This window comes from Hippoglossus stenolepis, chromosome 5 (assembly GCF_022539355.2).
Source record: "Hippoglossus stenolepis isolate QCI-W04-F060 chromosome 5, HSTE1.2, whole genome shotgun sequence".
NCBI lineage: Eukaryota > Metazoa > Chordata > Actinopteri > Pleuronectiformes > Pleuronectidae > Hippoglossus > Hippoglossus stenolepis.
In genome coordinates this window covers 15,514,219-15,535,351 of record NC_061487.1, presented here as the reverse complement: position 1 = coordinate 15,535,351, position 21,133 = coordinate 15,514,219, and the positions used below count along the sequence as shown (strand labels likewise).

The following is a 21,133-nucleotide window of genomic DNA, read 5'->3' as shown; positions in this document are numbered from 1 at the left end:
CATGTGTCAAAGACCCGTGTCTGTATTGAACTGCTGGAGGCTCCTGAGGAGAGTATTGGTATTTGGGAGTGATAATTAGTGGTTTTGCATGGAGGTCGCATACTTGTCGTCACTGCAAGTCCAAATGGCACAAGGCACTCTAATGTGCATCCAATAAGAAACCAGCCGCAGATGCGTGACTTCATTTCATTAGAATATTAAGCCCGTCCTTTCTCACTATAACTGCCTGTCCAGAGGAGAAGAGCCGAGAGACTTTTAATTAACCGGCATCAGGTTGTGACCAACACGTCGGAGGAATGACAGGCACTTTGACCAGAATCTGCAGAGCGGGACTCCTGTCTTCTTTCATCCTCATCTCATACTTTGCCATGGCATCTTCAATGACTCTTGATTTGACTGAGCTGAGAAATAAAGTTTCAAAGCTCAAGGTGAATCCCAGGAGCAACCTGTGGGCAACGGGTAAGAAAAAACAAACCTCTTTCTATCATATTTGTTATTCCTGGTGTGCACTTTTAATGGTTTTCATTGAGATTTCGTGTTTTGATCACTTCAGGGCACTTCATGGGAAAGAAAAGTGTTGTGGATGGTTCTTTTATGGAGTCAGCTTTTGAAGATGTAAATGTTCCTGCTGAAGTCCGACCTGTTAGTCCTCTGCGCACAGTGGAAGACCTGCAGGCGCTGCTCATTCTGATGCTTGAAACTGCTCAATGCGCTCATGAGAACCAGGCTCTGAAATGTTGGTTCATTTTTGTTATTATTTGTATTATTATTTTAGCAATTACTAAGTCGTCAACTGTACAACTGATTGTCTTTTTCATTATTTTAGTGTTGGAGGAGACCCTGCTTGAGGAGCATTAACCAGCATCAGTGCCACAATATGAAATCCTAAAGATGAAGGAGAAAAAACAAGTGCTGATATTTTTCTGTTTTTCTGCACTGCTTTATTCTTGGGCCCATTTATTTGAACCTCTTATTCATGTGTCATCTGTTAATAAACTAATAATAAAACCCAGTTCAGTTGTCAGTTGATTTTTTCTCCCACCTTAAACATATTGTTTTATTGGAATTGCAAAGAATATAATGTAACGGAAGTATATGGTTAAGTAAAAGATATTTTTCCACACAATGATATGGAGGTAAATAAAATCATGAGTGTTATATTTGTTTTTGTAGCGTGTGGCTGGTTGTCTTCAAAACCATTTCATTGATCGTATCTGGGCGAAAGAGTCGTCCTCCTAAATGTCCAGGTGATGAAGGGTACATGGTTGTTTTTATATTTCTAGTAAACACAGGAAATATTAGGATAATTCAATATTCTGGTACTGAACCCATTCTGGTTTGTACTCCAATCCAGAAGGTGGCGGTAATGCTCCCAAACTGTCTGCCATTGTACAACCAGAAGCAAGTGTCATCATGCCTCCCATCCCCATGGCCAGTTTATTTTGAGGAGTCGCAGCAGCCATGCCTCTGGTCGTGATGTGCGGTTTCCCCTGTAGCGGCAAAACGCGGCGGGCGGAGGAGCTGAAGGTTCATTTCGAACACAGCTCGAAAGTCAAGGTGCACATTGTGGGAGACGGAGCTCTGGGTGTTGACAAAAACAGTGTTTACGCAGGCAAGTGAATCCAACCACGTCCAACTTCCTGTAGCCACCTGGTGTATGATTTAGTTCCTGTGACTGTTGGAGGCTACTTATACATCTTAGCCGCCCACCAAAGCCTTCACATCTTTAATTCAACTTGAGCATCTCAATCTAAACTTAGCCAATTCAACTTGTAGAAGAACAACTGTGGGACCAGTTGGTTAACATGACTTGTTGTTAAGGTGGACTGATCTCTGTAGTGATGTTAGGTCCGCCGATGGATGACTATAACACATCCTGAGAACCTAGAGAGAGATGGAGCACATGGGTTTATTTAGAAACTCGGCAGGGTTGAATTCATGTTATTTTGAAAGGGGTTTGGCGTGAAGCGTCTCCATCATTGGTTTTTGATGAAGGTTCCAACTATTTGACCAATCACTGATCAGGATTATATTTCAGATCTTCTCCCTTCATAATAAAAGATTTCCGGTGTATTAAATGTCAGTGACAGTGTCCTACATGACTGACATAGTGTCAGTGTATAAAGTTATTCAATCTGCTGTTGGAAGATATTTCCATCTTTTTACGATATTGCTTCGATTTGATAAAGATTATCATCAAAACATTCAAACTTTTCAGTTCCAGTTGAAGTTGAACTGTTCTCCACAGTATGTTACAGGCTGAATTAAAGGGTCTAAGGAGATTTAATACATAAACACTTAGAGGGCTGTTCTGAATCAGGATTTATTTGAACTAACCCTGGATTTCTGCAGCAACTTAACCTTGTTGTATTTGTCCCAGATTCCCAAAAGGAGAAAAATGTCCGGGCCTCTCTGAAAGCTGAGGTAGAGAGGTGAGTTTCAGACAGAGGGTCCATCACTGAGGTTTTGCTGTCACTGCCACTTTTTTAAACATTTGCTATTTTTTGTTGTTTAGAAAAGTCAACAAGGACGACATTGTGATTTTGGACTCATTAAATTACATAAAAGGTAAATAATACGATTCATAGTTTGCTTTTTAATCACTGTGATTTGTCTATGCTCTGACATTAATAACTGAAATACCTTACAGGCTACCGCTATGAACTGTTCTGTCTCATCAAACACGCACAGACACCCCACTGCCTGGTGAGTGGACTAGATATATTACTGTCTGAATGAATTATAATTTAATATTTGAATGGAAAAAAACCTTTACATTAGTCACATAAGCCTTTATACTCTCTCTTACTGAAGGTTTACTGTTTGACGTCAGATGAACAGAGCTCATCGTGGAATAACAGTCGAGAGGCTGCTGAGCGGTACACACAGGACATGTGAGTGAGAGGCCTCCGCACATAGAGTGGCTGCATGTCCATCAGTGACGTAGGGGTAAAAATATAATTATGCTCTTTTATCTTTTTACGATATGTCTCTTCTAGCTTTGACGCGTTAGTTCTTCGATATGAAGCTCCAGACTCCAGAAACCGATGGGACAGTCCTCTCTTCTCCATCCTAAAGGACGACACGCTTCCGTTTGAAGCCATCTCCGACGCACTTTTCAAAAGAAAAGCACCCCCACCTAACCAGTCTACGCAGAGTGTAAGGGACACGCATGCTTTTATTTCTTTAACACACGTGCAGATTCATTTCCTTCCATTCTACCTTTTTGACTGCCTGATGGTAATAAGTCCTTGTCTCTTCACAGCAACCGCTGTCGTCTGCAAACTTCTTGTACGAGTTGGACAAGATCACACAAGAAGTCTCAGTGGTATGTTTTAATCAGTTCTTTTCTGTTTGTCCATTTATCAGTCTCTCAGGTTTCTTTCTCGTTGTGTATAGTTTTTCCTGGTCCCAGTTTGTTTTGAGGAGTAGGGCCAGGCAGAAGAAAACAATGGAGGATGATTCTTTCTTTTACTTTTGAATTCTGAGAATACTGACAGCTGTTTAAGTTGCCAGTGTTCTATCTTTTCAAGCTCGTGTGGCTTCTCCTTCTGAACAGACGGTTTCCAGCACAATCTCTTCAAATTCCTACAACTAATTGTGTTTGGCAATCGCACACAATCAGTGAAATAAGTGTTCTTGAAAGCTTGAATTTAAACTTGAAATTTGTTCAATCTAGACATTTCGACCTAATTCTCAATGTTCAAAATAGAAAAATCTCCTTATTTAGTGCAACTTTATTCTTGATACTTTGACGTTTTCTCTCACAATGCAAAATGGAAAAAAATCTTCCTCTAAATTGTTTTTTTTTTCATGCCTGACGCTGATACTCTTCTGTCTGTGCAGTGTTTTACATCATATTTCCAGATCACCAAAGTGAGACTTGCAAGTTGTGAATTGAAAAATACTTCATGTTCTCAGTGTAGACTTTTCAGTGCATACAAAGTTAATGCAGTCACTATAGGTTGTATCTTTTCAATATCCACCGTCCATCCCCTATGACTTAAAATAAAGTGGTGCGTGTCCTCCCTCTGCTCGTGGTGACGTCAAGGTAACTGCGTAAATGTTGTGTGTTTGTGTCTCCTGTTGTGTGAACACCTTTGTCCCTGCAAGTATTTATCCATTTATTGACGCGCCTGTGATGTCATGTGGCTGCTAATGGTTTTCAGCCAATAAGAAATCACCTGCTCTGTCCGCTTGATTTTCTATTGAGTCCAGCAGGTAGTGGCCTGAAATAGTTTGTTCATTTTAGCAACCGAAATGTTTTCATTCAAACACTAGTATTTTAAACAACTTTCCTGTTAATTAGATGAAGAAGAAGAAGCTCAGTGTGTACTATTGGACTCCCAACAGTCCAAAGCCCCTGGGAAGTTGTATTTCTCAGTAGGAACATTATCTACTGTATTTAATGTCATTTTTTAATTTTCAGGCAATTTTTAACGCACAGAAGACAAGTGTTCCCGGGGATCTCATATCAGTTCCAGGAGCTACAGAAAAGATATCCTTTCTCACATGTACACAGTGTTATTTAAAACTTCATTTTCTTTTCTCATTAAGCAGCTTTTTTTGTTGGCTACGTCTTTCATGTTTGCCTCCCTGTGTGACGTCACACGTCCAGGTAGCGGTGATCCGTCAAGGCTAATGACTGGTGACTCATTTTCATCATCTGCCTTTGTAAAGCAAGTCATTCCCCCACCAGTGGGAGGCAAAGCACTCTATATCAAATGACCTGTTAGGGGATGGTGGATGAATGCATGTCCATCAAAGAGCTCAGAAGAAAGCTACAGCAGCCGATCACTGTTAAAGGTCCTGGCTGTAATAAAATACTGTGGGATATATATTTATATATATATATAGATAGAGAGAGAGAGAGAGAGAGAGAGATGAGAGAGAGAGAGAGAGAGAGAGAGAGAGAGAGAGAGAGAGAGAGAGAGAGAGACCAAATTACACAGATTAGTTGATTTTTATTGGCACACTTTCTCAAAAGCAAACACTTGAATCTTTCTTTTTGAAGGCGTTGATCAAGAGCAGAAACCACCTTAAAAGAACATTAGATTCTGCACTGGTCCGCCTTTAATGACACACTTTGAATTTCTAAGTAATGACGGAGACATTCAGCACTTTGTGTTGTGTGGCTAATGCTTCCTCCTGAAAGACATGGGGTGTGATACTGTGACCTTCAGATACTGTGTTCAGTTCCTCATCTCTTTTTCATACTGTTGAGGAGGAGGATTTTCTGTCTTCATGTGAGAACAGCTTGTACTCAAACGTCCTTAACCTGATGACAAACATCGAGCTCACCAGGGGCATCAACATGGCAGAGCTGCGGAAACTACGGCGCCAGTTTATCAGCTACACCAAGACGCACCCGACAGAGAACATAGGAAAAATCTCCAACATGTTTGTGCAGTATTTAAATAAGAGCCTTCACTGAAAACTACTATCTCTGGCCGGTTTTTTGTTCCAAATAAATGTATGTAAATATTTATTGCCTGTTTGTGTGTTATTGGCCATTTTAGATAAATCTACTCAAATCTGAAATACCAAAAGCAGTACGATTTAATGAGAATACATTAGTCATTACCAGAAAAAGAGTATTAAAGAAAGTACAATTACTTGTACCTGTGTTATTTACAAATACATTTTTTTGACACACCAGAGAAAAAAACTAATGGATTTAAAAAGAAATTCCAAAGTAAACTGCTAACTGGCTCAGTTTGGATGAAGATGAAACACCGAAGATGATAGATGGATGGATGGATACATGTGTTACAGAAGCGAGGTATCAGGGACACAACACACTATGCAAATTTTAAAGAATAAAAATATGAACATTGTACATAGAAAAAGCAATGTGCACAGTATAAATATGGAGTACAACATGGTAAGAGGAAGAGTGAAAAGGTCAAACAGTGCAGAGAGTTGTCTGTCAGACGGAGGTGAAGTGTTTCAGAGTCCAATGGCTTCTGGCAGGAAAGATTTCCTGTAACAGGGTTCTGTGGAGAAGTAAAGGTGCTCTGCTGTTTGTTCAATATGTGGTGAAGAGAGTGGTCAGGGTCAAGTGAACCTTTTTAATAAAAAATATTTTATCCGATCTACTCCTACTCTACTACTCTACTCTACTCTTAAATGGGTTCTTCATTGTGTCATGCTTCACCCCCTCAACAAAATTCCATGGAAATAGGTTCAGTAGTTTTTACCAAACGTCCATGTGCATCATTTACAATCCTCACCAATTGTACTTATATCGCTTTAGTCAGTAAATTCCCAAGTAGCAGTGAGCCTCAATTCCCCCCCGTGTTGTGTTCGACCTCTGGGTGATAAGCCTGACCAACACAACCTGGATTCCCTTGTTCAAAAGCTCCTTATACCTCAGTGGAATTTGAGAGGAGAAAATATTACTGAGTAAAGCCTTTGTATTAAGACGATTGTGAGGAGAAGCTAGAACAGGAAGTGATTAACAGAAACTTGTACATGTACTTGGTTTGCTTGTGTGTCTTAACCGATTACTGTTGGTTACCTCCCTGGAATGATGGGAATGATGTATGGTTATGCAAAAATACAGCATGGAGAATAATGTACTAAATGTGTCAACTGCTACAGTATACAACAGATATTCACACATAACAGAAACAATAGTGACAATCGCAATAAACAACCATTTATTGAATGCATAAACAAAACAAAATACAAATTTCTCATTGAATTTCACAAGAAATCTGCCTCACAAAGAAAAGTTTTACAAAATTATAGACAATGCAGATAGAAAAATAATGGAAATTGATTTAACAAAGAGACAATAACAAATAAACTACTATTTTCAGTTGTTACCATGATCTCAAAGTTTTTTTCTTCAGAGGAACGCTGGTGCCAAAGATGATGTCCCAGTGACTGAAGAAAGGAGCGTAGTTGCTGCTCGGCTTCTGGTGGTGCATGTCATGAGCCGGAGCACCACCCAGCAAACCAAAAGGCACCAGGTGGTTGAGGGTCCACGGCAGGTCGTAGCCTATGTGGTCCTCCACGGACATCCAGATGCTGAAGATCGTGACGCACCACGTGGTCAGCGGGTGACACTTTAAAGCAATAGGGTCCTGGTTGCTCCACAGTCCCACGGTCATCAGCTCTGGGATGCTGAGCTGCTCGGTCGACCACGAGAAGGGCGCCACGTATTCGTGGTGGATGGCGTGGATCCAGCGGTAAAGCTGCGGATGCTTGTGATGTATGAAGTGCCAAATGTAGTACTGCGTGTCAAAGACGAGAAGCACAGCCAGTCCATCGATGAAAACCTCACACAGAGTAGGAGCCTCATGTGGCAGAGTTGGTACAGGCAATATGAACATGCTGATTATTACAGATGGAATAACAAAGAAGATGTGGTTATACAGCGCCTTGAGGAAGCTCTTCACCATCATCCCCACTGTTGGCTGCCTGTCTGGTTGGATCTTGTACTGATACATGGAAGGCACCTTTTCTCCCAGGAGGTCCAGCACAGCGAAAGGTATACTGAAGAAGAAATAACTGGAAAAAGCAAGTAGGACCGGGAAAAAAGGAGATGATACGAGAGGCAGGTGGTGAAAAAGCAAATAATCCCAGAAAGGCTGCAGAAGCCTGTCTGAGGGCCTGGAAGGCAGGAGCTGCAAAGGCAGCTCACTGATGTTCAGCATCTTGGTGCAAGTATAACGAACACTGCTGCTGCTGCTGCTGCTGCTGCTGCTGAAAGTCTCCTGATCGCCACAAAGTTCTGCCTTTATACACTAGAGTTCAACAGAAGGGGCTTTGCTCTCAATCGGAGCAGATCAGCACTTTTCCCCTCCTTGCAGCTCAATGTCGACATGCAGACCTTCACAAGATTAACAAGTGTTCAAGCACAAGCATTAGACACAACACATTGATAAGCTTGAGACTCATGATATCAGCACAGATGCATGGAAGGACAAAAGGCAGAAAACCTTTTTGTAAAAGTGAAATATGGACACACGTTAACAATTCTCAGCTTTTGAATCCAAGTAGCAGAATCGATTATTATTATAAGAATGATTATTTTGTTGAAGATACATTTCTAATGTAAAACTAGAATGTCACTCAGAGTTCAGACCTACGCCACCAAGGCCAAACAGTCCCCTCATGAAACAACATTTAAATTCGCTTAGTCTGGATTTTTTTTCTTCTAAACCATCCTCTTTTTTTTTTTTTTTTTAAATCAAGATTCATGAATTATTCTCTTACAAACAAAAATGTTGAAAAATGCCTATTTTGCAATCTTAAAGAAAGTGAAAAACAAAATTCCCCGATCTGCACCGAGATTTAACGGGTTTCCTCCTTCAGTCATGCTCCTCCACAAAGTGAAATCGGTGGAGTAGTTTCTACATAATCCTGGTAACTAACAAACAAACAAACACAGACGAAAACAAGTAATCAAACCACTTACAACCCCAGTTAACTTTGCAACTGATCACCTGGTGTATAAAAGGTGACTCTGGATACTTTGTGTTGTGTTGTGTTTTTCTGAAATGGTCGGACACAAGTCTACACTCTGTCAGTCCAGAGATAACTTGAAGCTACGTGTACCTCTTTTTCTATTATAACAGGATTAAACAGGACAATAAGACACTTTTGATCTTTTAACACACTGTGCCATCACAATCAAATGACCTGCATGCATTGACTCACTCTCCATCTCATTATATGCGATAACCTGTTAAACCTGAGATTAATACTAAACCAAGGTCTTTTCACTCAATCCACACCAAAGCTTCAGATTTTAAATGCAGATCAGAATATTCACACTTCTCCCACTCACATCATGAATGATCACAACAACATGATTTTTTTAAGGCAACACATATTTCATAGAAACCATAATGTCAGTTTACCGATTAAAACAACATCACTCTTTTTCACCAGCTACTTCTTTTCCCTGGCTGCCTTCCTGGAAACCGTTTTGTTGGTGTTGGCGTACTTTTGTCGATCATTTCTAAAGTGAAAAGAAAAAAAATCCTCTGATTCACTTTTTAACAACAGGAACGTGTTAATGTCAATCGTTGTTTTAATGAGTAAAATATTTCTAGTCCTACTGGTATGTTTTCTTTAGTAATGTTAATTGAAATTTGTCGTTCAATAGATGTACCTGTTCATTTTGACTTTGTTTCTGCAGCCCAGTCCTCCCTCCCAGTAGCTGGTGCGAGTGCCTCTGGTCATCATGCTCCCACAGCTGATGCAAGGCCTCCCATTGCCGTATGGCTGCAACAGAAGACATGGTGGAGTTTGTATTTTAAGAAAAGGGTAAAACACACGCATACATACTTCCTGGTGGGACCAAAATTTGTATTTATGATTGAATAAATTAAGTGAGCAAATCAAGATGGCTCTCTAATCCTTTCCTCTAATTTTCAACTTTTCACCCTATAACTTATTTTGAAAATATTTTCACTCCATATGCAGCACATATTTTTGAAATAATGTTCCCCTATTGAAACAAAACGACTGATATGAAGGTGAAAAACAAGGCTTTCAATTAAATGACTGTTTTGAGCTGTTCTTTGAAGTGAAGGTGGTAATTTAAAGATTGTAAATCAACAATCTACATTTTGTAGTAAAACTTAGATTGTTAGATGCAAGCTGAGACTCTCAACTTAATGCTCTTTTCTAATGTCACGTCATGTCTGTAACTAACCTGTTCTTTGGCACAGTAGCCACAAATCATCCTGGTGGCGAGTTCCATTGGGTGGTCCTGGTCATCATCGTGGCACGCGTCACATGCGTACGCCCGGCCACAGCAGGGAAACCTAAGAACGTGGAAACAAAGCTTGCACCGACTTCCCCAGGTACATCTCAGATATCGGAAACAAGAAGTTGAACAGGACACAGAAAGGAAGTTACCTTAGCCATCGATGGCTCTGTTTGTAATGTTTGCATGCTCCTTTGTCTGGTAGTGGCTTCCCCTTTTGCACGGCAGGGTCTCTTATGGTCTTATAACTAACAGCACTTGAACCTGCACAAAGGGGAGGGGGGGATTGGTAAATTTGACAGTAAACATATTCACATTTGTATGAGTATAATGTTCATTTATAAAGGTTTCATGCATTGTGTAGCTTTTTAAACCAAACAATGTGAGGCAAAAATGGACTAAGAATCAAAAGTGCCACTTTGTTGCTATAAAACATTTGCTGATAACAAATGCAGATGAGCTCTGACCTGATTTGTCGGTGCGGGGCTGAATATACTGGAATCTTACGCTATCAGCCAGTATACTAAGTTTGCTGTGGCAGTGTTCACAGTTTAACTCCTGGGTTTGTCCATAGGAAAGATTCTGAGGAGAAATAAAAACAAAAAAAAATGGTCAGAGCTCATCAATTCATATTTCAGTTGTTTTCTTGGTGTGATTTCACAATGTTGACGTACACACGTGTTGATTCAACATGTTTCAATACCTGGACAGGGCACTCCTGGGAGCAGCTGAGGCAGCCCACAATGAGGTCACAGTCCTGAAGCACCAGGTCAGCAGGTGTGACGTTGTGGAGGTCCAGGTATCCCAGGACGTCGCTGTAATGGTGCAGCATGCAGGGCCTGTATGCAGCGTTGATGCTTGTGCTGCACTTTTCACATTGAGCTGTGCAGGCTGTCCGGCCATTGAGGATCAGGTCTGCGGGGACTTTACACCTGCAGACATGACACACACAGCACAGAGTCAGCTTTACAACTGAGGATCTGCTCTTACTCTAAAAAAAACCAAAAAAACACTTTAATTTTATTTCTTTTTGTTCTTTTTCTTTACCTATTACACACAAGAGAAACCGTGATCTTTTGGGCAACTAAGGTGGCAGTGTTCTCTCCCAGCCTCAGTCCCAGCACCTTCACCTCTGTGCCTCTGCGGGGATCACTGATCTTAATGTTCTCAACCAGATGACTGACTTCCTCCTCCTGCTGCTGCTCTTCATCACAGCCTGAACGAGGCAGCTTTCCTCCGTCCACTGCACTCTCACCTTCTGTCATTTCTAGTTTCCCTTCACCACTGGTGTCCCCATCTGCATCAGGAGCAGCAGTGGTGTCAGAGGCAGGCTCAGAGGAGGTGTCGTTCTCTGATTTTTCACATACTGCTGCCTGGAGCTCCTGGTATGGTATAAACTGCAGTCCAGCCCTTTCTACGTCAATTTCTTTTTTTAACTGCAAAGATTCAAAATGAAAATGTTCTAGTTGAAGCGTTAATTGAAATGTCAGTAAATTCAAAGGGAAGACACAACATTTACAGTCATCTGCTGTTCACACAGGCTGTAGTCTCACCTGCCTGGCTCCTTCCGTGAACAGTCTCTCCAAACTCCGATCTAGCCAGCGCAGAAAAGGCCGGAAGAGCAGCTCTACCTTTCCCCGAAGCAGATTGGTTGCATGCTTGGCCTGAAGCCACTCCAAAGAGGCTTGTTGTGCATGTCTGTGCAGACAGAAACAATATAAAAAAATGACTGCAACTGTTATCTACAATCAACAGCAATTGTAAATAAAGTGAAAATTATGTTTTACCTTGCCATAACTGCTGGCAGATCCTGATCCAATGGTACATTCAAAGTGAAAACCTGAGGGAAACATATCAAGGTTGTTAGAAACTGTTGTTTGTGTAAGTTACATGAAAACATAAGAGAAAAACCTTTATTTCATTTACCTCTTGTGGGTAACTGTCTGGGAAGCTCACCATGATGTCAATTTCTTTCAGATCAAAAGGCTGCAGGTCAGAATGCAGAGTGTCATAATATTTCCAGGTTATATACTGTATTCATTCTAATGACAGGCTATATTTTAAACAAAATTTGGGTCAGTGGTTTAAAAAAAACAAAACATGAGAATATTGGAACACCAAATATAGTTTCCCAATAACTTAGTCAAATGAGCCAAAATTTTTAATCACCGCTTTACCCAGTTTCCTTTGTAACAACTGGACTTAAGTGGTTCTCAGTGGTACAGCTTGATCCAAATTCTTTGTTTTTCTGTGCTACTTAACAATCACACTGAGGCAGCTGTGAGTGTTGCATTTGTCTTTGTATTACATAAATAACATTGCTCGAAGGTCATGGAAGAGCAGAGATAGGAGGAAGAAGAAACTGTGTACCCAGTCTGGATCAGTGGCCTCCACAGTCATCCTGTAAAACGTTACTTTGCCATCACTTCGTTCCTGAATAATCAGCCTGTCTTTGGGAAAACGCTTCTTCAGCTGCTTGATCTCTGTCTCTCGTAGTTGCTCGGCCACGTCCTCAGTCAGGTCACACAGCTTGACCTCCTGGAGGATGCCGGGACGGGGCACTGGTATCATCCTCTGAGCGGGTCTCATCTGATCGCCAGAAACAGGCAGGTCATCCACCGAGGGGAGCTGCGGTGGATGCCAGAAGCGGCATCTGTCCTCCATGGTGCAGTGGCCGGAGAGAAAGTAGCGGCAGGGGCGGCGTCCTGCGGCTGGGGGGCCAGCCCTGGACTTGTTAGGGTGAGGAGGCCTGTGCCCCACATTTCCACCAGGGTCCTGGTGGACATGTGGCTGGCTGGGTGTCCTGTTAGCTTTCTTCTCGTGAGCACCGGCGTCATCTCTCACATGCAGAAATTTACATCTGTTGCCAAAACTACAGTGCCTGCCTTGAGAGAAGAAGCGGCACAGCGGCTGGGTGCGTTGAACTGGTTCGGATTCAGGTGCATTTCCTTCCTCACAACTCTCCATTGTTACAAAGACCTGAACAAAGGAATACAGTGACACTGATTATTGAAATGCAATTACTTCTTCTGTTAATACACAAATACTAAGGAGCATTGTTGTGATGAAATAGGCAAGGACGTCCCCAAAATACACCTAAAATGCAGGAAAAAAACGGTCCATCCCTTTAGCTCCTTAAAATAAACTAATGTCTATAGGTTATGGACATGAGTTGTGAACAGTCATAGAGTGAATATGAATATATCTAATTTCTAATTTGAAGGGTCTGAAGAGGCCCTAAGAAAAGAAAGTAAAGGGTGAATGTTGTTCAACAGGAGTATCTGATGCCCCCCTGAAGTTAAATCTGAAGACCCCAGGTAAGGGGGCTAAGCCAAGTTAAACCACATTTGAAGTGGGCTGTATGTGGGTGTCCACATACCTTTGCCCATGTAGCCTGTTAGCATGGTAACATAATCACAGTCAAACATTAGCTGCCTTACTTAGCTAGTTACACTTCACGTACAATTGTCGAGGGGAACGATCTTAGCACTGTCGTCACTTCACTCAAATCAAATTAGTTATCGTTGAAGGAAATGACGTTACCTAAGATACACGCAAGGGTCCAGGCAAGATTTTATTCCGTGGGAAAATAAAACCATAAATTGAATGGCTTGATTTCGAGCTGTCAGCTGAATGTTTACGTGCTGCACGTAACGTAAACGTTCGTGGAAAGCGTAACGGTGTTGCGGCATTACGTATTTGTTTTTTCCACCCAAGGTAAGCGAAGACCCGCCTCTACCTTGTCTATGATTGGCTTACAGTCGCATAACCCTAATTCTGACCAGTCATTACGCTTCTTGCCCACATCTGAGCCAATCAGAGCTAAAGGCGGGTCTTCACTTGCCTCGGGTGGGAAATGTGAAAACGAAAAAAAAAACGTCAGCGCCCTCTACAGTCTGGAGGGTCACTTTTCACTTTGAACATTGAACTCAGCAGCTGAGAAAACAGTTCCCTGTCTTATCCACAGACTGTAAATAAATAGTTTCTTATCACACAATCTTTATTGGCAGGTGGAGTTTGCCCGGTTTTGATGGAGGAATTGAACATGTAAGACAAGTCATACATGTTCAAAAGGTCCAAAGTTCCTCCCTGACCTGTGAAAACAATTACACAAGAAATAATACACAACAATTTTGTAATAATCTTACGATATTTTCTGGAATTTAATGTTATTTAAAGTTATATTTGAATTCCATAATGTTTAATAACCGGACAAACACCATCTACTGTTAAAGGTCACGTGATGTGATCTACATATTTTCCTGCAAGATAGTGTCACATTAAAAATACACCGGCTGGGTCCATCCGTACTGCATCAGTATAACTGCTCAATTGAGTAAACCTAACCTGTATTTGGTTCCCTTTGTCTTTTTATATTACACTTCAGTATGTATTAATGTTAATTATATTATGTTATATATTATAATATATATATTATACGTTATATTAAACCTTACCTCTAATCGTAATCCCATGTCCTTTTTTACAATACTGCAGTTTCTGTTCCTTATATTATTTTATATTATCATGTATATATCATTTATATCATTATAAGTATGGCTTGTGTCCCTTCTTCTATCTCATTATTTGTTGGTTTTCATGTCTTTAAACTACACAATCATTTCAGTGTGTTTCTTACTTGTTTAAATGGCAAATAAAGTCACTTGAACTTGAACATGAACTGAAATATAGCTCTGACAGAAAGTTTGGGCAAAGTAGAATTTCTCATCCTAAACAATTTATCATGTGTTGAGGGGGTATGAATAATTTGTTTCACTGGGCCGTCACTTGACACCACACAGTGAGCAAAGCCCAAGCAGACACTCATGGTATAAAGTCTCTACCATAGTCGCTCTTTCTGGCTCAAACATCTACATCCCTCAGAGAATAAAGGATTCACCTTGTGATTTTTACTTCAGGATGAATATGGATGTCAGTGCAGATCTTTGGATGAGATGCTTGGGCAACAACTCTTTGCTGCAGCCTGTGTGGGACAGTCTGAGGCTCAACTACAGAGACTATTTGAGATCTCCCCTCTTCCCCATTGTTCTGACTGTGTCTTCCTACTTCATCTTGTGCCTTCCTTTCCTTCTTTGTGACATAATGGGGGACCGGTGGGCCTGGGTCCAGCAGTTCAAGATCCAGCCCAGCCGACGGCCGACAGCCTCCACATTGCTGCACTGTGCAGGCGTCACTTTGTACAACCATGTGTTCCTCGTGCTCCCGGCATCAGTGGCCCAGTGGGCATGGAGGCCACCCATTGACCTCCCGGACCAGGCTCCGTTCCTGATGGAGCTGACAGCTGGAGTGATCGGCAACCTCCTGCTCTTTGACTTCCAGTACTTCATCTGGCACCTGCTCCACCACAGGATCCGCTGGCTGTACGTCACTTTCCACGCCCTCCACCATAATTACACGTCCCCCTTTGCTCTCGCCACTCAGTGTCTCGGCGGCTGGGAACTGATCATGGTCGGCTTTTGGACAACCCTGAACCCTGTGATCCTGCGATGCCACCTTCTCACCACATGGGCCTTCATGGTGGTGCACGTCTACGTTTCTATAGAGGATCACTGTGGCTATGATTTCCCCTGGTCGACATCACGTCTGATACCATTTGGCATCTACGGGGGGCCCAGCAAGCACGACGTGCACCACCAGAAACCAAACACCAACTTTGCACCACACTTCTGCCACTGGGACAAAATATTTGGCACATATGCTGATGTCAGCTTCTCTTCATCTATAAAATAAAAGCCTGTTACAAATAGAGATCTGTGTTTTTAATGTGTCTGTTTGTTAGGGTTAGGGTCGCTTGTCAAAATGATCAGGATATAGAAAACTAAAGTAAGTGAGTAGAAATCTACATTTTCCATTTTTCCTTGTAAATGGGGGCATTTTATTGTATTGTACGTGTAATGATTTCCTTTACATTTTATGATAATGTGTAAATTTGTTCATCATGTCTCAAAAAACTATTATTTAAAGTCTGTGCACAGTCTAAATAAAACAAAACTGTGTCTATCGTCCAGTGTGTCTGGTTTCTCTACATTGAAAGTGATCCCGAGCTTTGGACTTGGCTTTCAGTACATTCTTCTTCATTTATGTAATCCATCCTTTCCAGTCCTCACTCTTCCCAGTCTCATGTTTTCAAATTTCAGTTCATTAAGTTTAATTTTATTACCTACGTCAAACAGTTTGTTGGTGCTTTTATGTTTTCCGTATTATAAAAAACACTCGATGAAATTCTGTGAAGGGGTAGAGCATGACCAAAGGAAGGTTTTGGGTGTGTATCTGGACCAGGGGGCGACTTGAGGAATTCTTAGCCACTTTCTTTAATATTGTGAACATTTTCATTGATTTTTCTCAGAGAATAATCAGAATAATAATATAAATATATTTATGATTGTGTGCAATTTGACGCAGATGTTAATCTAAGTCCAGATCTTGTGAATTTAAATGTGGTTTGAAAAGAGGACTGTTGGCCGAGGTATGATCTCTGCTGACTGCCGGTCCTAGTTATGTAGGTGGAAGTCTTGGAAAGTGATATTTCATTTCCATGAGTGCACATAGGAAAATGGCTTGCTGGTGTTTTTCAAAACTTAGTGGGAGGTTTCAGGTCCTTACCTACGTTGAGTCGTTATGTAAAACATGAACAGATATGTGATATCTTCTTGTGTGTTTTTTACCTCTTATTGAAACTAGTGTTTGTTTAGTTTGAGATTCTATTGATTTATCATTGTATTGTATTGCATTTGTTTGCTGCTGATTCGATTTTTGTGTTCTATTTCATTGCCGCTTATCGGGGACCTCAGCACCTAGTTTCCTTCCCTCTGATGTCCCTCATGTTTTGGAATGACAATAAATCTTATTGAATCTTGAATCTTACTGGAAAACATATTGTAACACCAGTAATCCCAGACTGCTACCAACACTCTCACTTGTTTTATGTATGAGGGACAGGAAGGTAAAAGTCAAATTGCATGTCCCAGCACTAGATGCCAGCAAAGCGCTCATATTTCCATTTTGACTGAATTCAACATACTTTTTTATTTTTGTATTCATTAGTTTTTTTTTTATTTAGCTGCATAAATCACTTATAAAAACCCAGAGAGTGGCTAGAAAACAAAATACACACAGACCATTGTGTGAAGTTGGTGAAATACAGAGTAAAGGTCAGTGTGAGCGGAGGGTTTGTTGTTCTGGTTGTGTTGGTGGTGGCGCTGTTGTGTCACAGAGAGTTGGGACATGGAGTGTGTCAGTGTGTGAGTAAGTGTGTGTGTGGTGGAGACATGTTTGAGTAAGAAACCTGCACAACTTTCCAAGACGTACACCTTCGAACCCCCGGCGCTGAAGATGGGACAGTGCGGCATCACCTCCTCGAAGACGGTGCTTGTGTTCCTCAACCTGATTTTCTGGGTGAGTCTGCGGGTTTTCTCACTGTTTTCAACGTGCGTCACAGCAGCAGCAGCAGCCGCAGCAGCTAGCTACATGGAGCTAAGCTAGGCTAGGTGCCCTGTCAGCTGCTAGGCTAGCTGAGGCTAGCTTTGTTTTTAAGGGAAGAGTGATAAAGTTTGAGAGTGCAATCATTCAGAGAAGACATGTTGGCTCAAGTTGTTCTTCGCTAACAGCTCCGTTCAACGAGGTAACTGTCATGTCGGAGTCGAGAGGAAGGGACATCTTCTAACTGTCACTGGTCTGACACCTCCGCTATGAGGAGCAGGTTGGAGTCAATGCACCAAACCGCAGAGACGCCACATGAAGCAGCTACACAGCGATGCTAAGCTAACTCCACGTCTATTGCGATGTCAACACATGCATCATTTCATTTTCCAGCAGGTGGAGGAGGAGAAGTAAATAGACATGTTCTTAAATACGAGACACTGTCCCAGAGCAGGATCACACTGCAGCTACTGAGTCATTTGCACAAGACTGAACAAGACGTTCGTTTTGAATTAACACACAGCTAAACGACGTATAACAGGGTTGTCTCAAAGGGCTCATTCTACATATAGATTTTTTTGTTTTAAATGGAAAACGTAGTTCAATGTGAAAACAAGATCAAGTACTTGGGAGGGTAACAACTAAAGTCTTGGAGCCATGACAGCAATAGATATGAGTGAGTAACTCAAATAACTCCTTTGTAACTATGTAAATAGAGTCTTTAAACAAACAGGTACAATGTAGGGAGGATGTAGAGTTTCTCTTGATTTAATTCAAACGTGTTGTAAAGTATAGAGGAAACAAAGAGTAACTAATGAGCAGCTAAATTGTTGAAAAATGACTGGATTATTATCATAGCACATACTTAACATACTGTTGCATATTTAGATATCTAATATAATGTTATATAATATATGGAGCAATATGACCTGGACTTTCGAAAACTTAATCTGCAAAGTAACGATATCTGTCAAATGGACGTAATGGGTCTAAAGTTCAGTATATTTATCTGATTATCAAATGTTGTTGAGTTTCAGTATGGTAATACTCCGGTAGAGAACTAGAACCTCAAGTTGGTACTATTGTAGAGTTATGTACCATATTATATTGCCTAATATAGTGCCATATTAAAACATACATTATCTCAAGACATTTAACAGATGATAAAACTGTATGGAGCCGCATGCATTTAGTTTTTCAAGGTATTGCCTCTTGATTTGCCTTCATGGGTACGCTCGAATAAAATGCTGACGTTTCTGTCACCATCAGGCCGCTGCTGGCGTCCTGTGCTACGTTGGAGCCTACGTCTTCATCACGTACGACGACTACGATCACTTCTTCGAGGATGTGTACACTTTCATCCCAGCCGTGGTGATCATTGCAGTTGGAGCCCTCCTCTTCATTATAGGACTCATTGGATGCTGCGCGACAGTGAGAGAGAGCTACTGTGGACTCACAGCGGTCAGTAAACCAGTTTTGAAACCAGTTTTCAATTGGCAGAGAGAAGTAGTATTTACACTTTAAGGAGGATCTTGTGTAAGTGAATAATCAAAGATCAACTCTTTTGCATTTAAAAATGCAAAGTGTTGCTTCAGGATGAATTAGAACAAGGTGTCAACATTTTCATCTTGACTTGCCATAAGCCCTCTGTTGTTTGTTGGACTAAGTATGAAGAAGGTTATTTGTACATGCCAAAGTGGCAGTGCATGTTTGTATTGTCTGTGTAAATATCTATGTGAAGCTCTGAATCTTAATATTCAACCCACAGTTTGTGATTATTCTCCTGCTGGTTTTCGTGACGGAAGTGGCAGTGGTGGTTCTAGGATACATTTACAGGGCGAAGGTAAGGAAGACAAACACATGTCAGGACAGGATTGTTCTGATGATACTCACCCGGAAGAGATAGTTGACCTAATTTATTCTGCTTGTGTTTGCCATCATGTTTAAGGAGGATATGTTCACAAATGTGTTTTGCCTCACCCCTCTTGACAGGTTGAAAGTGAAGTCAATAGCACTATCAAGAAAGTGTATGACGAGTACAATGGCACCAATAGCAATGCTCAGAGCCGTGCCATCGACTATGTGCAGAGACAGGTGAGGACAGAAGTCTCATCTCCATTATCACCACCAATATGAAGGTGTTTTACGTGTGTGGCTTTTAGAATTGATGGTTTAAATTGTTGTCATTTGAACAGCTCCAGTGCTGTGGAATCCATAATTACTCTGACTGGCAGTATACACACTGGTATGAAGAATCCAAAAACAACAGCGTACCCATCAGTTGCTGTAGAGCCAACATTGGAAGCTGCACGGGGTCCCTAACTCATCCGGAAGATCTCTACCAAGAAGTAAAGTTATTTTTAAATTAGTCATGTTTTCAAACTAAAGACTACTTCCTTTTTTAAAGCTGAATATCCTCTTTCTTTCATACGTTTGAACATATTCTGTGTGTTTAGGGCTGTGAGGCTCTGGTTGTGAAAAAGCTGAAGGAGATCATGATGTATATCATCTGGACCGCACTGACATTTGCTGCCATCCAGGTATTTTAACTTTCACTGTCACCTCAGGGTTTCCACTGTGTGCATTTTGCAGCGCCCCATCGTTGCACAACTACAGTGAAGCGTTTCAAAGCTTTAACACTAATCAGACATGTTGTCTCTTTCTCCTAGATGCTAGGGATGCTGTGCACATGTGTGGTGCTATGCCGCAGGAGCAGAGATCCTGCTTACGAGCTTCTAATCACTGGGGGCACCTACGCATAAAGGAGAACACATTCAATACCATAACACACTCTCAGAAATGTCTTCAGAGAGAGCATGAAAAAATCCCCACACTAACAGCACTTAAGTTACTCACTATACCTTGCCTGTTTTTTGATCGACAAAAAAAAAAAGAAGCGTTTGACCAAAGTCTGTAACGGTCAATGAGATGCAGAAAGCCATCTTTGTTTCTGACGATGGCATCAGGGCGTTAATCATCATTCTTACCAAACTTTAAACTCTAATTCATCTACGGAGTAAGATATGAACAGGGTCATTTCTTCATATGTTAGTTTGCACTATGTGTATGGCTTTGAAATATTTTGTATTTAAACTTATGTACTTGAATGAAAGAAGAGTATATAATTTCACCCTGTACCTCCACTACTACTACTACTATTACTACTGCTTCTACTAGGCCTCTTACACTACTACTATTACGTTCAGTTCTAGTTATGACTTCTAGTTTCACCAGCAGTATTCTATCACTCCACTAGGTCAGTGGTAAAGCATTAAATGTCACTGGTGTGGGATTGACTGATCTTTCTTTCAAGAATCAAACCTTGTAATCACTTTTATTTTGTGGGATATTTAAAGTAGTCATAGTGGAGACTAAATCGATTTTGTCCTGTTTAGCTGTTTTGTTTGTCTCTGTTCCAACAATCTACTGGAGATAGTTTTAGAATTTGATTTGCTGATTATATAGGACCCGAGAATGTAAATAAAATGTGAGGGGAAAGTTTGAAATGAAATGTGTTTCTGGCTTCATGATTTCCCAACTTTACAAAAATATAGTTGTTTTTACGCATTAAGACAGAAACCCCTGTTCATTGGCTGGTTCCAGTTTGGATGGAGTTCACATACAGATGGTTTGGTTTGGGTCTGTCTTTAGGGCTGCAGACAAGGCTCAAGTTTACCATGGGCTAAAAATGTATCTAACATAAGTGTAAATATAATCGGATTCACAAGACCTTATTATATCTGCCTACAGAGCATTTTGTGACTGCTGAATAAACAACGTGAGCCTTGGCGGTAAAAGGACTCTGCTTTGGTTGCTCGATAAAACTCGAGTTACTTGCAGTAACCACACGCCTTTGAACCAACGGGAAATGGGTGCTCAACCAGGCGACCCAAGAGTAGTGCTCGGGTGGTTTGGTCTGATGGTACGCATTCAGAATAGTCTGCCACAATAAATGGACCATAGGAG

General features: G+C 41.1%; 6 protein-coding genes across 9 annotated transcripts; 4 read left to right on the top strand and 2 right to left on the bottom strand.

Moving 5' to 3' along the window:
• Positions 1–86: 86 nt before the first annotated feature.
• Positions 87–1,012, top strand: nmba (neuromedin Ba). The gene is made up of 3 exons (XM_035156549.1): positions 87–459; positions 554–736; positions 827–1,012. The coding sequence occupies exons 1-3, from the start codon at positions 297–299 to the stop codon at positions 856–858; spliced, it is 378 nt and encodes a 125-aa protein (XP_035012440.1). The 5' UTR covers positions 87–296; the 3' UTR covers positions 859–1,012.
• A 374-nt stretch (positions 1,013–1,386) lies between these two features.
• Positions 1,387–5,486, top strand: kti12 (KTI12 chromatin associated homolog). Its single transcript, XM_035157930.2, has 9 exons — positions 1,387–1,612; positions 2,381–2,432; positions 2,516–2,568; positions 2,651–2,706; positions 2,815–2,894; positions 3,000–3,159; positions 3,266–3,328; positions 4,430–4,498; positions 5,291–5,486. The coding sequence occupies exons 1-9, from the start codon at positions 1,462–1,464 to the stop codon at positions 5,432–5,434; spliced, it is 828 nt and encodes a 275-aa protein (XP_035013821.1). The 5' UTR covers positions 1,387–1,461; the 3' UTR covers positions 5,435–5,486.
• Positions 5,487–6,649: 1,163 nt separating this feature from the next.
• On the bottom strand, positions 6,650–7,675 carry ch25hl1.1 (cholesterol 25-hydroxylase like 1, tandem duplicate 1). Its single transcript, XM_035156065.2, has one exon. The coding sequence runs from the start codon at positions 7,662–7,664 to the stop codon at positions 6,828–6,830; it is 837 nt and encodes a 278-aa protein (XP_035011956.1). The 5' UTR covers positions 7,665–7,675; the 3' UTR covers positions 6,650–6,827.
• A 28-nt stretch (positions 7,676–7,703) lies between these two features.
• On the bottom strand, positions 7,704–14,853 carry si:dkey-24l11.2 (uncharacterized protein LOC100034462 homolog). Of its 4 annotated transcripts, none has more exons than XM_047339748.1 (13): positions 13,271–13,415; positions 12,098–12,706; positions 11,654–11,713; positions 11,515–11,567; positions 11,281–11,425; positions 10,775–11,163; positions 10,431–10,659; positions 10,195–10,309; positions 9,880–9,991; positions 9,674–9,785; positions 9,128–9,240; positions 8,874–8,974; positions 7,704–7,840 (listed from the first exon to the last, which is right to left on the bottom strand). In XM_047339748.1, exons 2-12 carry the CDS (start codon positions 12,692–12,694, stop codon positions 8,905–8,907), a joined length of 1,995 nt encoding a protein of 664 aa, XP_047195704.1. In that variant the 5' UTR covers positions 12,695–12,706; positions 13,271–13,415; the 3' UTR covers positions 7,704–7,840; positions 8,874–8,904. The 4 variants fall into 4 exon arrangements, with proteins under 4 accessions (XP_047195704.1, XP_047195703.1, XP_047195702.1 ...); XM_047339747.1 differs by lacking the exon at positions 7,704–7,840 and adding an exon at positions 8,189–8,380; XM_047339746.1 differs by lacking the exons at positions 7,704–7,840; positions 13,271–13,415 and adding an exon at positions 14,628–14,853 and having other exon boundaries at positions 8,610–8,974.
• On the top strand, positions 14,648–15,479 carry ch25hl1.2 (cholesterol 25-hydroxylase like 1, tandem duplicate 2). The gene has a single exon (XM_035156066.1). The coding sequence runs from the start codon at positions 14,648–14,650 to the stop codon at positions 15,476–15,478; it is 831 nt and encodes a 276-aa protein (XP_035011957.1). The 3' UTR covers position 15,479.
• A 1,455-nt stretch (positions 15,480–16,934) lies between these two features.
• tspan3a (tetraspanin 3a) lies at positions 16,935–20,678 on the top strand. Its single transcript, XM_035156067.2, has 7 exons — positions 16,935–17,143; positions 18,437–18,628; positions 18,936–19,010; positions 19,160–19,261; positions 19,363–19,515; positions 19,624–19,707; positions 19,837–20,678. Exons 1-7 carry the CDS (start codon positions 17,081–17,083, stop codon positions 19,927–19,929), a joined length of 762 nt encoding a protein of 253 aa, XP_035011958.1. The 5' UTR covers positions 16,935–17,080; the 3' UTR covers positions 19,930–20,678.
• Positions 20,679–21,133: the final 455 nt, after the last annotated feature.